This window comes from Zootoca vivipara, chromosome 13 (genome assembly GCF_963506605.1).
Source record: "Zootoca vivipara chromosome 13, rZooViv1.1, whole genome shotgun sequence".
Taxonomy (NCBI): Eukaryota; Metazoa; Chordata; class Lepidosauria; order Squamata; family Lacertidae; genus Zootoca; species Zootoca vivipara.
In genome coordinates, this window is record NC_083288.1 from 44,184,510 (window position 1) to 44,199,402 (window position 14,893).

Here is a 14,893-nt window from a genome sequence, read left to right on the forward strand (position 1 = left end):
TCAGGGTGACTGGCCACCACCTACGGTTCTCTATACCGTGAATGATGTTCTCAATAGCAAAATTCTGTGATCTTGCAGAACACATATAACCATACAATTTTCTGGGGGTTGGGGGAGCACTTCTGTGGCCTCCCAGGATGCGTGTATTTGGGGGTGGAGGGTGGCTATGGTAACTTTTTTCTACTTATCCAAATTTTAACCATCTATTCCCTCCCCCACCCCCCAGGGCATCTTCCTTCACATCAGTAACCGGGACGAGTTTGGGCGCCTCCTTTCCACCTCCAGATACAACATATCTCACCTATATCCTGACCTCAGGCAGATCTCCGAGAATCCCCTGGTGAGAAGCCGTCCAGTTTCCTGCCTTCCATAATTCCTCAATGCACTGGGGTGTGATGGCTCCCTTCCTGCTACCCATCTTCCCACAAGTTTGAGGGGGGGGGGCCTAGCCAAGCGCCATCTTGTGGCCACTGTCCCGCATTGGGGGACCCCCCTGGAGCTGCACACTTACCTAAAAATTTACCACAATGTCTTGATTTGGCGTTCCCCCAGGATTGTGGGAAATCGTAAATGGCTGTTGCCCAACTGAGGTTTGCCCTTTTAGTATCCCTGAAGTGATGTCACACTGGAGTATAGTGGGAAATTAAAATGGCAGCTCCCTAAACTGGCCACTCGGTGCTTATCGGATCTGAGTGCCAGTTAAGAGCCCAGTGTCTCTGCTGCTATACACAGTGGTACCTCGCAAGACGAATGCCTCGCGCAACGAAAAATTCGCAAGACGAAAGCGTTTTGCGATGTTTTTGGTGACTCGCAAGACGATTTTTTTGTGGTTTTGTTTTGTTTGGTTTTTTTGCCGCGGCAAACCATGCTTCGCAAGACGAAATTATCGCAAGACGAAGCGACTGGTGGAACGAATTAATTTCGTCTTGCGAGGCACCACTGTACTGGATTATTTTCATAGCATATCTCTGCAGCCATGAGGTCTAGAAACTTGCTCCTTGTCATTTGGGGAAATCCAAGATGTACTCCCTGGATCCCTTAATGTCTCTATCCTCTCCCCCCCCCCTTTGGTTCAGGATTGGCAGGAGAAATACATCCATGAGAATTACACTCAGGTACTGGAGGCGGAATATTACGAGCAGGTAAGCATCTCTCGGTTGCCATGCCTTTGCATCACGCATCTCATGTCTCGGAAACTCTCCTTTCTCTTTCATGCCAACCCTTCTCCCCTTTTGCAGCCCTGCCCTGACGTTTATTGGTTCCCCGTGTTCACCGACCAGATGTGTGATGAGCTGATAGAAGAGGCAGAAAACTTTGGCCAGTGGTCCGGAGGGAAGCATGAGGTGGGAGCCCTCCCTTTTTCGAGCCTAACAGAAAGAAGAGCTTTGCTGGATCAGGCCAGAGGCTCATCTAGCCTTGACATGTTTTCTTATTCTCACAGAGGCCAAACACATGCACCCTGCGGTTTCCAGCTGCTGGTATTGAGAGGTTGTAGGGACGTGTGGCGCTGTGGTCTAAACCACTGAGCCTCTTGGGCTTGCTGATCGGAAGGTTGGCGGTTCAAATCCCCGCAATGGAGTGAGCTCCCATTGCTCTGTCCCAGCCCCTGCCAACCTAGCAGTTCAAAAGCACGCCAGTGCAAGTAGATAAATAGGTACTGCTGTGATAGGAAGATAAATGGCGTTTCCATGAGCTCTGGTTTAGCGGTTTAGACATGCTAGCCACATGACCTGGAAAACTGTCTGTGGACAAACGCCAGCTCCCTTGGCCTGAAAGCAAGACGAGCGCCAAAACCCCATAGTTGCCTTTGACCAGACCTAACTGTCCAGGGGTCCTTTTCCTTTATTATTATTATATTCAGAGGTGTCTCCAAGGGGAAAGGGGGGGAAAACCGCCATCTTGGCCTAGCAGCTGTTGGTAGCCTTATCCTCCCTGAATTTCTCTATAATCTTAAGTTTTGGTGACTCCATCAGCTACATCCTGCGAGAGCACAGTCCATAATTTAACTGTACACTGCATGATGAAGTTACTGCCTTTTTTGTCTGTCCTGGTTCTCCCAATTTTCAGCTTCCCTGGAATACCCCCAGGCCCTGCTTGCATGCTCCCCTGTCTGGGCATCTGCTTGGCCACTGTGAGAACAGGATGCTGAACTAAATTGGTCCTTGACTTGATCCAGCAGGTCTTTCCTTATCCTTGAATTCTAGTATTAAAGGGAGAAAAGCATCTACTTTTTCAGCACCTTGTATTCTTTCATATACTTTTACTTGCTAAATTACAACTCCCATGAGAGGTTTCAGCTTGAAATTTTGGGCAAGGGGAGACAAATGTGGCTTGGGGCATCCTTAATCGTTATTATTATATAATTACAGTCATACCTCAGTTTGCGTCCGCTCCGGGTTGTGTTTTTTCACGTTATGAACGCGGCGGACCCGGAACTGTTTACTTCCGGGTTTCACTGTGCGCACATGTGCAGAAGCGCCGCTTGGGTTACGGACTTTTCGGGGTGTGAACGGCACCCTGGAACGGATCGGGTCCGCAACCCGAGGTACCACTGTATAGTGGTACCTCGACTTACAAACCGAATTTTTCAACTTACGAATGGGGGTAATGGCCGCACGCTTACAAATGTCTCGACATCCGGGGGGGAAACGTGGCGGTTTTAGATAGGGATTTTTCGACTTACGAATTTTTCCATTTTCGGTGCATTCCTATGGGAAATCGCGTTTCCAATGGCGTTTTTTGACTTACGATTTTTTTGACTTACGGAGGTGCTTTCGGAACGTATTAAATTCGTAAGTCGAGGTACCACTGTATAAGATTATTGTAGAATCTTAGAAAAGGCAGTGGCGGAATTTGCCAGTATGTTGCTGATTTCTCTTTTTTTTTTTTTTTTTTTTTTTTTTAATAATTATTTATTAAATTTTCCAAAATAAACACATTTAAAACATTATACAAAACAAACAAACAAACAAACAAACATTCAAAAATACATACATCCCAAAAAACATGCTCCGCCGAGCTTGACTTCCCTCCCTCCCCTCAAAAGGTTTTCTAATCAGTTCTTATCTCGCAGTTCCTTTTTATCTAATCTTTAAAGTCAATTCGTAGGATTTATTTCACGCCTGCAAGTGTCTTTAAACCTTTACAGTTCGTTTCCATATAATCCACAAATTTACTCCAATCCCTTAGAAACCTTGTCTCCCTCTGGTTTCGAATCCCGCTAGTCAGTCTCGCTAGTTCTGCATATTCGATCATCTTTGTCTGCCAGTCTCCAATTGTCGGTAAGTCCTGGGTCTTCCATTTCTGGGCTAATAATGTCCTCGCCGCGGTTGTCGCATACAAAAAAAGGGTACTGTCCTCCCTAGTTATCTCTTGGCCTATCAGTCCTAACAGAAAGGCCTCTGGTCTTTTGGGAAAGGTATACTTAAATATCTTTTTCAGTTCGTTATATATCATTTCCCAATATCCTTTAACCTTTTCACATTTCCACCACATATGATAAAAGTCCCCTTCCTTTTCATTACATTTCCAGCACATTCTATTACTCATTCTATACATTTTTGCTAATTTCACTGGAGTTAAATGCCATCTATACATCATCTTCCAGACATTCTCTTTCAAAGCAGTACATGCTGTAAATTTTATTGTTTGGTTCCATAATTTCAACCACGCATCATATTCAATATTATGCCCAAAATCCTTAGCCCATTTTATCATTACCTCTTTCGTCAACTCATCTTTAGTATACCACTCTACCAGCAAATTATACATTTTGGACAACAATTTTATTCTGCCCCCTAGCAACTCTGTTTGAAATTTGGACCTTCTCTCCTCAAAACCAATTTTTTTATCTTTCACAAATACATCATTAATTTGATGATATTGCAGCCAACTCGTCAAATATACTTTAACCTCTTCATATGGTTTCAATTTCCAACCTTGTTCCGATTGTCTTAGAAAATTTTCATATGTTGGTCTCTCGCCTTCCATATTCACTTTTTTCACTATGATCACTTCCATTGGTGAGATCCACCATGGCGTCTTGGTCTCTAACAAGGCTTTATTTCTTTCCCATACTTCAAATAACGATCTTCTTATAACATGGTTCGTAAATCCTTTATGGGTTTTTTTCTTATCATACCATAGATATGAATGCCAACCTGCTCTGTTGTCAAATCCCTCCAAGTCCAACAAGTCCGTATTTTCCAATGTTATCCATTCTTTTATCCAACAGAGACATGACGCTTCAAAGTATAATTTCAAGTCTGGCATGGAGAATCCGCCTCTTTCTGTCTTGTCTACCAATATTTTATATTTTATTCTTGGTTTCTTCCCCTGCCAAACAAATCTTTGTAAATCTTTTTGCCATTCTTTGAATTGTCTTGTCCCCTTTATGATAGGTATTGTTTGAAACAAGAATAACATTTTGGGCAATACGTTCATCTTTACAGCTGCAATTCTACCAAGGAATGACAGCTTCCTCCTATTCCATATCTCTAAATCTTTCTTTATTTCTTTCCATACCAATTCATAATTGTCATTAAACAGATTTATATTTTTGGTTGTCATCCATATTCCAAGGTATTGTACCTTTTTTACGATCGCGATACCATGTCTTTGCTGCAAATCTTCCTTCTCTTCTTTACCAAAATTTTTTATCATCATTTTCGTCTTTTATTTATTCATTTTAAATCCTGCCAATTGTCCAAATTCTTCAATCACTTCTATCACTTCAGCAACACTTTCTTTGGGGTTCTCTAATGTTACAACTACATCATCTGCAAATGCTTTCAGTTTGAATTCTTTCGCACCTAATTTGATTCCTTTGATGGATTGTTTTTCTCTAATTCTATTTAGTAGCACTTCCAGGACCGTGATGAACAGTAACGGAGACAATGGGCAGCCCTGTCTGGTCCCCTTTGTAATTTCAAATTCATCTGTCAAAACATTATTTACTATCAATTTTGCTCTTTGTTCCGAATATATTGCTTCGATCCCATTCAGGAAACATCCCCCTACCTTCATCTTTTCAAGGTTCTTTTTCATAAAATGCCAAGATATATTATCAAAAGCTTTCTCTGCATCAATGAACATCAACGCCGCAGGTTTATCTATTCTAACCTCCAAAAATTCTATCACATCTATAATATGTCTTACATTATCTTTTAATTGTCGGTTAGGTAGAAAACCTGCTTGGTCTTTATGAATCAAATCCTTCAAAATTTCTTTCAATCTTGTTGCCATTATATCTGCAAAAAGCTTATAATCATTATTCAATAACGAAATTGGCCTATAATTTTTTACATCTAAACCATCTGAACCTTGCTTCGGTATCAGAGTTATATAAGCTTCTTTCCATGTGTTTGGGGTCTTTCCTCCTTGAAGTATATTATTCATTACTTCCACTAATACAGGGGTCAACTGTCCATTCAGTACTTTATAATATTTTGCCGATAGTCCATCCGGTCCTGGTGCTTTTCCTTGCTTCATCTTCTTTATCGCATTCAGGATTTCTTGTGCAGTTATTGAGGCATTCAATTTATTCTTCTCTTTTTCCATAATTTGTTTTAACTTATATTTCTCCAGATATTCATTTATCTTTCTAGCATCTTCTTTTCCTTTACTATAAAGACTTTTATAATAATTTTGAAAGGCCCTTCTAATTTCTTTTGGATCTTCAATTATTTCTTCCCGAACTTTAATTTTATTTATTATATTTTGATTTTGTCTTTTCCTCAATTGCCAGGCCAACCATTTCCCTGTTTTATTTGCCGATTCAAAATTCTTTTGTTTCATCTGCTTTATCTTCCACTCTATTTCCTGATTCACCAACATGGAGAATTGTGTTTGCAACATCTTTATATTGTTCTTAATTTGCTGATCGTACGGTTTGTCGATCAGCCTCTTCTCATTCTCCATGAGGTGTCTCAGAATTTCTTCTTTCTTCTTTTCTTTATTTCTCTTTAAATGACTGTTTTTTTGTATTAAATAGCCTCTCATTACTGCTTTGCTTGCGTCCCATACTATATCTATTCCAGTTTCTTTATGCAAATTCCAGTGGAAATAATCCTTCAAGATTTCTTTTGCTTTTTCAGCAGTTTCTTTATTTTCCAACACTTCTTCATTCATTCTCCATCTAAAGGAATTCTGTTCTTTCCCTCTCATTTCCAAAAATACTGGATTGTGGTCCGACAATGTTCGTGGCGTTATTTCACTTCTTGTTGTCCTGGGTACTAATTCTTTAGAAATCCACATATGATCAATTCTTCCCGAACTTTGATTTGGTTCTGAAAAAAAGGTAAATTGTTTCGTCGTCGGGTGTTTCACTCTCCATACATCTACTAGCCCCAGATTTTCCGTAAGTTCAAAGAACGATTTAGGTAATTTTCCATCATACTTCCTCTTTTTTGTTCTGTCCAATTCAGGTATCGCCACTCCATTAAAGTCACCTAACAAGATAATCTTTTGATCCATGTATTCCATTAGGTCTTCCTCCAACTTCTTAAAAAATTCTGCCTTATTTTCATTCGGTGCGTAAATTCCAACCAAAAACATTTTTTCTCCATAAAATGTTATCTGCACAACGATCACTCTTCCCTCCTCGTCCCTCGAGATCAATTTCGGATCCAATTTCTCTTTCACATAAAAGACTACTCCTCTCTTTTTATTAGCAATTGAATTTATAAACTCTTTTCCTAATCCTTTATTAATTAAAATATGACTGTGCTTCTTCGCTACATGAGTTTCTTGCAAACAAATCACATCCAAACTCCTTTTCTTCAAAATATGTTCAATCTTGTTTCTTTTCTTCTTATCATTTAGTCCATTTACATTCCATGACAACACCTTGAGTGCCATGTTCAAATTCTATTACAAGATCTAGTTTAGTCTTGGATGGGTATTTTATTACTATCTTTATCCTCTTCCTCCTCCTCCTCTGGTTTAGATTCTTCCCCCGACTCTCCTTCTTCTTTATCTTCTTCCTCTTCTTCTCTTTTTTTCTCTTTTTTCTTCCTTGGTCTAACGTCTTCTTCTTCTTCTTCCGTCTCTGCAGCCAAAATTGCTAAACTTGGTTCCAACGGCCCCAGGAACTTCTCGTATAGTGGTACCTCGACTTACAAACCGAATTTTTCAACTTACGAATGGGGGTAATGGCCGCACGCTTACAAATGTCTCGACATCCGGGGGGGAAACGTGGCGGTTTTAGATAGGGATTTTTCGACTTACGAATTTTTCCATTTTCGGTGCATTCCTATGGGAAATCGCGTTTCCAATGGCGTTTTTTGACTTACGATTTTTTTGACTTACGGAGGTGCTTTCGGAACGTATTAAATTCGTAAGTCGAGGTACCACTGTATAAGATTATTGTAGAATCTTAGAAAAGGCAGTGGCGGAATTTGCCAGTATGTTGCTGATTTCTCAGTACCATTTGCCTCGGCGATTTTGCCTCCCCCAGGATTCCCGGTTGGCTGGTGGCTATGAGAATGTCCCGACCGTTGATATCCACATGAACCAAATTGGTTTTGAGAAGGAATGGCTGCAGTTCCTGCAGGACTACATCGCTCCCGTCACGGAAAAGCTCTATCCCGGCTACTACACTAAGGTACCAGCTCCTGGGGTTTGTCGGGGGTGGGGCAGGGGGAAGCATCCAGTCTGCCTGATGAAGCATCACAGCTGAGGTGTTGGAAAAAGGGTCGCTGCGAAGAGCCCAAGTGTGGAGGTGAATAGGAAACTGTTCTGAGCTTTGGAAGGAAGCAGAGGAGGGAGGAGGAATAATCAGACCATCTCCAGTTTCACGAAAGCTTCAAGTTTTTTCTCACATCTGGTGGCTATTTATAAACCTAGGCATGGCAGCAAAGTGGCGTTTCCTGAATTATTTCCACTATTCTTATTTTGGGTGTGGGCAATTTTTTGGGTGTGGGTGTGGGCATTCTCCCGCAAGACAATGCTTGACACTGCCATTCTGCAGGCACGAGCAATCATGAATTTCATGGTCCGCTACCGCCCGGATGAGCAGCCCTCGCTCCGGCCGCATCACGATTCCTCCACTTTCACCATCAACGTTGCGCTGAACCACAAAGGGATTGACTACGAGGTGAGTGTCCCCTAGAGGGCGGGAGTTGTAGTGGGGTTGTGTGTGTGTCTGTGTGTATACACAGATAAAGATACAGGTGGCGCTGTGGTCTAAACCACTGAGCCTCTAGGTCAGGCATCCCCAAACTTCGGCCCTCCGGATGTTTTGGACTACAATTCCCATCATCCCTGACCACTGGTCCTGTTAGCTAGGGAATCATGGGAGTTGTAGGCCAAAACATCTGGAGGGCCGCAGTCTGGGGATGCCTGCTCTAGGTCTTGATGATCAGAAGGTTGGCAGTTTGAATCCCCACGATGGGATGAGCTCCTGTTGCTCTGTCCCAGCTCTTGCCAACCTAGCAGTTCAAAAGCACACCAATGCAAGTAGGTATAGCTGCGGTGGGAAGGCAAACACCGTTTCCATGTGCTCTGGTTTCTGTCACGGTGTTCCATTGCGCCAGAAGCAGTTTAGTCATGACCCAGAAAGCTGTCTGCAGACAAACGCCGGCTCCCTCGGCCAGAAAGCGAGATGAGCACTGCAACCCCATAGTTGCCTTTGACTGAACTTAACTGTCCAGGGTTCCTTTACCTTCACTCTACACAGGTACAAATACTGTACTTTCATTGACTATAAAATGTGAACACGGCCTGTTCATAGTTCAACAAGTGCACAGGCTGTACATACAACTGATGCGCTGTACAAATTGGCAATTGCACACCCTGTACAAATTGGCATTGCGCCCATCTTCGGTGTCATGTGCGAATGAGCCTCAAGCACAGCTTGCGACGTACTTTTTCTCTCTCTCTCTCTCTCTCTGTATCCCCCTGAAGGGAGGCGGCTGCCGGTTTATCCGCTACAACTGCAAAGTGGAATCCCCCCGCAAGGGATGGACCTTGCTGCATCCCGGACGCCTCACGCACTACCACGAAGGACTGCCCACCACCCGTGGGACCCGCTACATCATGGTCTCGTTTGTGGACCCCTAACACCAGCTCCACCCCCCTGGTCCTGGGGCAGTGAGTGGGCCGCGGTGGTCAACACGCTGGCAGGAAGAGACTTGTGGGGGGGCAGACGCAGGCGGGTCCTTCCTCTCCGGCTCGGCTGCTGCCTTCCTTGGTGCCTTTGAAAATGGAGGGAAACAAATAACTACGTCCGGTGCAGATGGATACAGTCCTTGCCTGGCACTGAACTTTGGGTCACCATTAGTGACAACCTCCCCCCCCCCCCAATAATATGTGGGTCAAAGATGACAGGCTGTTTGTGCCTCTGTCTCTAACAAAACGTTGCCCGTTCAGGATGTGTTTTCAGTGCCTCCCTCTCTCAGCGTGGCCCAGCCAGCTGGAGATACCGTTGTTTTAGCAGTAGCACAACCATTCTTTAAACATTTTTTAGTTCCTTGCTCAAATCAAGGCACCTCTGGGTTTTTTCCTACAAATATACGGACTACCGCTGCTGTTCTGGTTTTGCCCCAGGTCTTCACTCTGCCCCCTCCACCCACCTTTTCCTATGAGCCTAGGAGTGTCTTTGTCACACCGAAGCTCCCGTCCCTGCATTTTGTGAAAGAATGCCTCTGAGCAACTGCAGAGTGTTTTTCATCTATAACTCCCGGCCGCATGCGGTTGAGGATCTAAGTGGAAGGTGTTTCTTCGTTTCATTGCACCTTTAAAAACAAAAAAAAGCAGGGGGAGGATGAAGAGAAAAATCTCTTCTTACAGGCACAGGGTAAAATCAGTATTAAGGGAGAAGTAAGTCGTTCGCAACTGGACCTAACGGTCAGGGGTCTCTTTAAGCTAATGAGAGGTCACCTAGTAACTCCCACAGAAGGGGAATTTCAAGTTGACCTATACTATACATTTAAAGCTGGTTGTAGAATTTGAAAAGTCATGGCTCCCTCCCAAAGTATCCTGGGAGCTGTAGTTTGCTGAGGGTGCTGGGAAGTGCAGCTCCGGGGGCAAACTACAGTTCCCATGGTTCATTGGTGGAAGCCTTGTGCTTTAAATATATGGTGTGGTCCTCCTCCCTCCACACAGCTACAGTTCCCAGGTTAGTTTAACAATCAATTCCTCTTCCTAGTGAACTCCGGAAATCGGGTCTCTCTCTCTGTGTCTCCCAACAACTCTCAGCACCCCTAACAAACTATAGTTCCTAGGTTTCTTTTGTGAGGGGGAGCCTTGGTTTAAAAAAGTGGTATAAGAGTGCTGTAAATGTTTGGTGTGGATGTGGCCTAACCTCGAGGCGCAACAGCAACAGAGGAGAGCTTGCCTTACGCTGCTGCAGCAGGGGTCCCTATTATGCTTGATTTTTGAAGTATTTTAAACACTGTGACCAAGGCAGCACCTACTCAGACACACACACACGCACCCCTCTCGGGGCATCTGCAAAGTGTGACTAATGTCTTTTTAGCAGTATGTGGAAAATGTGGTGGGGAGGGATGTTTTTTGCATTTGTCAGCATGCCTAAGCCAGGAACTCCCCTCCCCTGGGCTGAGGAGGGAAAGGCCTGGCTTGGCACTTGTGAGACAGGGGCCTTGCGTAATCTCCCATAATCCTGTGGGCTTTTCTTTTTGGCCCTCAGCCTAGTCTGGCTGGTTGGGTGGACATGCGTCGGCTGCTTCCTGTACAAAGCGTGCATTAAGTTATTGGCGTGGCTGTTCCACAGAACACCAAATAAATCTACCTTTTATACTAGACTCTTTTCTGTCCGCAGCTTTCAGGGATGCCGGAGGGGAAAGGCGATCGCTTTAAGGGAAGCGCTTTGGCCTAAGATCTCTCAGTCAAATGTGTGAGAAAGACACTCCTGAGCAGGCATAGGCAACCTTGGCTCTCCAGATGTTTTGGAACTACAACTCCCATGACCCCTAGCTAAGAGGGCCAGTGGTCAGGGATCATGGGAGTTGTAGTTCTAAAACATCTGGAGAGCCAAAGTTGCCTATGCCTGCTCTTGAGCGTTGGGGCCTAAGGAACCATTTCCTTGTGAAGATCTGAGGCAGCCTTCTGTCGAGCCCAACTGTTAGTTTATAGAACCTGGAAATGTCCGCTCTGAATTGTAACCAGAGGCACACCCTTCCTCCCCACTGGCTTACTTTCAAAAGTGTCTGCGAATTGGATTCACTAAGGGTGCCCAACAGATATTTCTGGACCACAACAGGGTTGGGAGGGACCAATGTGGCCCTCCAGGCATCTCTTAACTGGCCCCTGGAACAGTCCCCAGACTGCACACTCCTCACTGGTCCTGCTTTGCCCCAAATGTTTTTGCCTGGCCAGAACTCTGACAGTGCCTCTTCTTGGCTGGAAGATGTGGGAGTGTGTTTGGAAACTAGCCTGCATTAAAAACATCAAAATTTATGCTCCATACGAACACCCTAGCATGTCACCCACAGAAAGGAATGTGGCCCTCTTCTTCCCCTGCCCCCTGGATGACAGATCTTATCAGCCTTGCCCACTTTAATAATGTGTTGGGCTGGGGCTGATGGAAATTGCAGTCCGAGACATCTGGCGGGCAGCAGGTTGCCAAAAGCAGGTTGCTCTAGCTCAGGGGTCAGCAAACTTTTTCAGCAGTCCACTGTCCCTCAGACCTTGTGGGGGGCCAGACTATTTTTTTTTGGGGGGGGGGGTGAACAAATTTCTATGCCCCACAAATAACCCAGAGATGCATTTTAAATAAAAGCACACATTCTACTCATGTAAAAACACGCTGATTCCCGGGCCGGATTTAGAAGGCAATTGGGCCAGATCCGGCCCCGGGGCCTTACTTTGCCTACCCATGCTCAGTCTAGCTGAATAGGCTTCCCTCTTCTGGATGCGTGTTCCAGCTGGAAGGAGACCAGCCTGACACCTCGCACAGAGACACACTTGCCAACCTCCCGTTGAAAGCAACTGCTCCTGCTGCCGTGTTTCTGCACCTGGAGGGACTGAAAAATCCACTAACACCCAATACTGACATTACAGAATGGTCCCCTCTCTCGGCACAGAGTGATTGAGCCTTGTCCTTTTCCAGACTATTGGATCCAAAATAGCAGGTATCTCTCCCCCCCCCCCCGTTTGTCTAGAAGGGAGGGGGCTTGAGCTCAGAAGAATCTTTAAAGGTAGGAAACAGCAAGCCTAAGGGCCAGAAGAGCCACTGGTACAGGAGTGGATACTTCAGGGCTGGCTAAGACAGTGTTCTCATCTCCCCATGTGAGTGGAGCATGTGCATAGGATAAAGTAATGTCACCAGTATTTTAAAAGTATCTGCAAACACCAGAGAAGGAGCTGCAGGTAGAGAAAAAGCCCATTGCCACAATATTCTTCCATCTTCATTTTTTTTTAAAAAAAGCAATTCCGATAGAAAAACACAAAACAAAAGACAACAGTGCAGGCAAATATGGTACAGAATAAGTTAAACATCTTTTTTGTCTGCACCTCCTTGATGCTACCAGAGCTGGTGGGGGTGCAGAAGTCTCCTCCAGGATAGAAGTTAAAGAGGCTGTCCTATATAATAAATAGAAGCCGATCCGTGGCCATGTTTCCAGGGTGGAAGCAGGGAAGAAGATGCAAGAAAGGCCAAGGAAACTCTGGCAGACTTGCAACATTGGTGTTAGGGAAATGCATTTGGAGGCGGGGGGCAAGCAGATCAGTCGCCAGCGCCAGAGGAGGAGAAATGAGCGTCCGAGTCCTGAAAAGTGGGCAGAGCCAGGAGGCCCCAATCCCCTGCAAGGGCTAAAGGAGAAGCAGGGGCGCTGGTTGGCAAGGAGCATAGCCGCTGAGGTAGAGAGGGCCCTGAGGCGAAAGAACAGCGGGGAGAGTCTCTGCAATATTAGCAGAGATTGATGGCACCAAGAGGAAGGGATTCCCCACTTTTGCAAAATGTAAATCCCAGGTTCCTAACATGGCCTGGTAGGAAAAGGCACGGCCAACCCCGCAGTTAGGGCACCCTCAAGAGCCAGGGGTAGGGCGTGGGAAGCAGTATCAGGCCCACGAGGCCTTGGGGCAGGTTCTGGGTCGGTTTACCCACACGTAGAATTGACTGACCCTCTGTATCCAGAGGAGGATGGGGGCTGTGTGCAAATCCTGATCCAGTTTACTGGCAAAGAAGGTGCTGTGTTCAGGCATCCAATTCTGGGAAGGGGGCGGACTATACTTTCAACCCTGCTTTCAAATGGAGTGCCCACCTCCCACATGGTTAACAGGCGTTGGCAAAGGTAACTTCCAACTAGCTGCTCCTCTCCATGCAAAAAAGGGACCTGGCCTTTGCAAGCACGTAAATTCAACCCCCTGAATGCAGGAGGAGCAGACAGGACAAAATAACCCCTGCGTTGACAAAAATCTGTCATTGCGGGTGCCTCTGAAGCATCTACCTCAATGCGTCTGGCCTGGCAATGATGCCACAGGTGTGGGTGGGGTGACCTGGCTTTTCCCCATGCAGCATTGCTGGAGGCGGCCCACCCACCCACCGCACCCCTCTCTCTGGCTGAGGAAGTTGGCTGTCGTCACCCTGGGCATTGAGCTCCCCCACCAAGCAGAACAGGTGCTGAAGAGTTCGGATAAGTTTGCAGTCGAACCAACCGTAAGTGGCTCTGTGCACAGTGCAATGAAGCGGAAGATGCTGACACCACCGCCCTCTTCTGGCAAAAAGCAGGCAAAGCAGGCAGGTTTGGTGGTGTGCCTCTGATGCCTCCGGTGGCCCGCTTATGGCATTACAGTCTTAAGTCCAGCAAGAAGCACTGTGGACATGTGCTATATATTGGTCTTCCTTCTAGCGCCACCTACTGCTGCCATCTTTGGCGCCCCGCTTGTGGCAGTGCTTCTCCTGCCCTGAGCAGAGCAGACGTTGCTCTGAGTCCGAGCCCAGTATTGGGATAAACATGCACCGCCTGGTGTCTCCGGTGTGTTCCCGCTGGTCATTCCGTGGCTCTGTGCCCGCAGCCTCAGGCCGAACTGTACTTGCTCTTCGTGTGGCTGGTGCGCGTCAGCTGGAGCTGGCGGGCGGCCTGCAGGACACGGTAGCGCTCGCGGAGGTTGCGCCGCCGCACGTGCTCGTTCGTGATCTCCTGCACGTAGCGCGAGGGGAACCAGCCCTTCTTGCCGTCGGTCAGGCGGACACCCTCATACCAGCCTACGACAGGGGAGGAAAAGGGAAGGAGACCCATCAACCTCTCGCTTCCTGTCCGCCCCTTTCCTCACCTTCAAAGCCACTGAGGGGGGCGGGGTTCCCCCTCGGGAGTTGGGTTTGAAGCTTCCAGAGCAGCCCTGCTGCTTCGCAGGAAGGGTGGGGACAGAATGCAGCATATCAATAAAGTGTGTGGGCCCTAGATTGCACAGGGGGTGCATGCGTGTGTGTGTCAAAAACTGAAGGAGGACCATTCTTTCGGTAGCTACAGGCCTCAACTTCTAAAAAGACTGCCTTGTAAGAACATAAAAAGAGTTTTGCTGGACTAGCGCAATGGGCCATATTGTCCAACATTGTTCTCTCAGATGCCCTGGTAAGAAGGCTAGAAGATGGACCTGAGCGCAGCCGCACTCTCCCCACCTGCAGTTTCCAGCAACTGGGATTCAGAACCATATGCTGCCTCTGACTGTGGAGGCATAAAACAGCCTTATTCTCCGTGGATCTGTCTGATCCTCTTCTAAAGCCCCCCAAGCTACAGTAGCCATTGGTGCCTCTTGTGGGTGCAAATTCCATAGTTAACTACCTCGGGAAGGTTCAAGAGAATGGGGAGGCGGTGTCCACCATTCCTCCGCTGTCCAGTCCCTGATACTTTCGCAGAGTGATTCGATAACTCCACACACGTCGCTATTAAACATATGTGCATTTCGACATTAAGCACACACACCATAGCTG

General features: G+C 46.1%; 2 protein-coding genes across 5 annotated transcripts in view; one reads left to right on the forward strand and one right to left on the reverse strand.

Annotated features, from left to right (window-relative positions):
- PLOD3 (procollagen-lysine,2-oxoglutarate 5-dioxygenase 3) overlaps window positions 1-10,754 on the forward strand; it is a 36,688-nt gene extending 25,934 nt beyond the window's left edge. The window contains exons 14-19 of the mRNA XM_035135716.2: window positions 227-340; window positions 1,077-1,142; window positions 1,239-1,343; window positions 7,457-7,603; window positions 7,970-8,095; window positions 8,905-10,754. Of these exons, the coding sequence (XP_034991607.2) occupies window positions 227-340; window positions 1,077-1,142; window positions 1,239-1,343; window positions 7,457-7,603; window positions 7,970-8,095; window positions 8,905-9,060 (714 nt within the window). The 3' untranslated portion in view covers window positions 9,061-10,754. The remainder of the gene's footprint in view (window positions 1-226; window positions 341-1,076; window positions 1,143-1,238; window positions 1,344-7,456; window positions 7,604-7,969; window positions 8,096-8,904) is intronic.
- Window positions 10,755-12,357: 1,603 nt separating this feature from the next.
- Window positions 12,358-14,893, reverse strand: part of ARHGEF15 (Rho guanine nucleotide exchange factor 15) — a 53,648-nt gene continuing 51,112 nt past the window's right edge. For all 4 annotated transcript variants that reach the window (XM_060281825.1, XM_060281824.1, XM_060281822.1 and 1 more), the window contains one exon: window positions 12,358-14,167. In XM_060281825.1, the coding sequence (XP_060137808.1) occupies window positions 13,980-14,167 (188 nt within the window). In that variant the 3' untranslated portion in view covers window positions 12,358-13,979. The remainder of the gene's footprint in view (window positions 14,168-14,893) is intronic.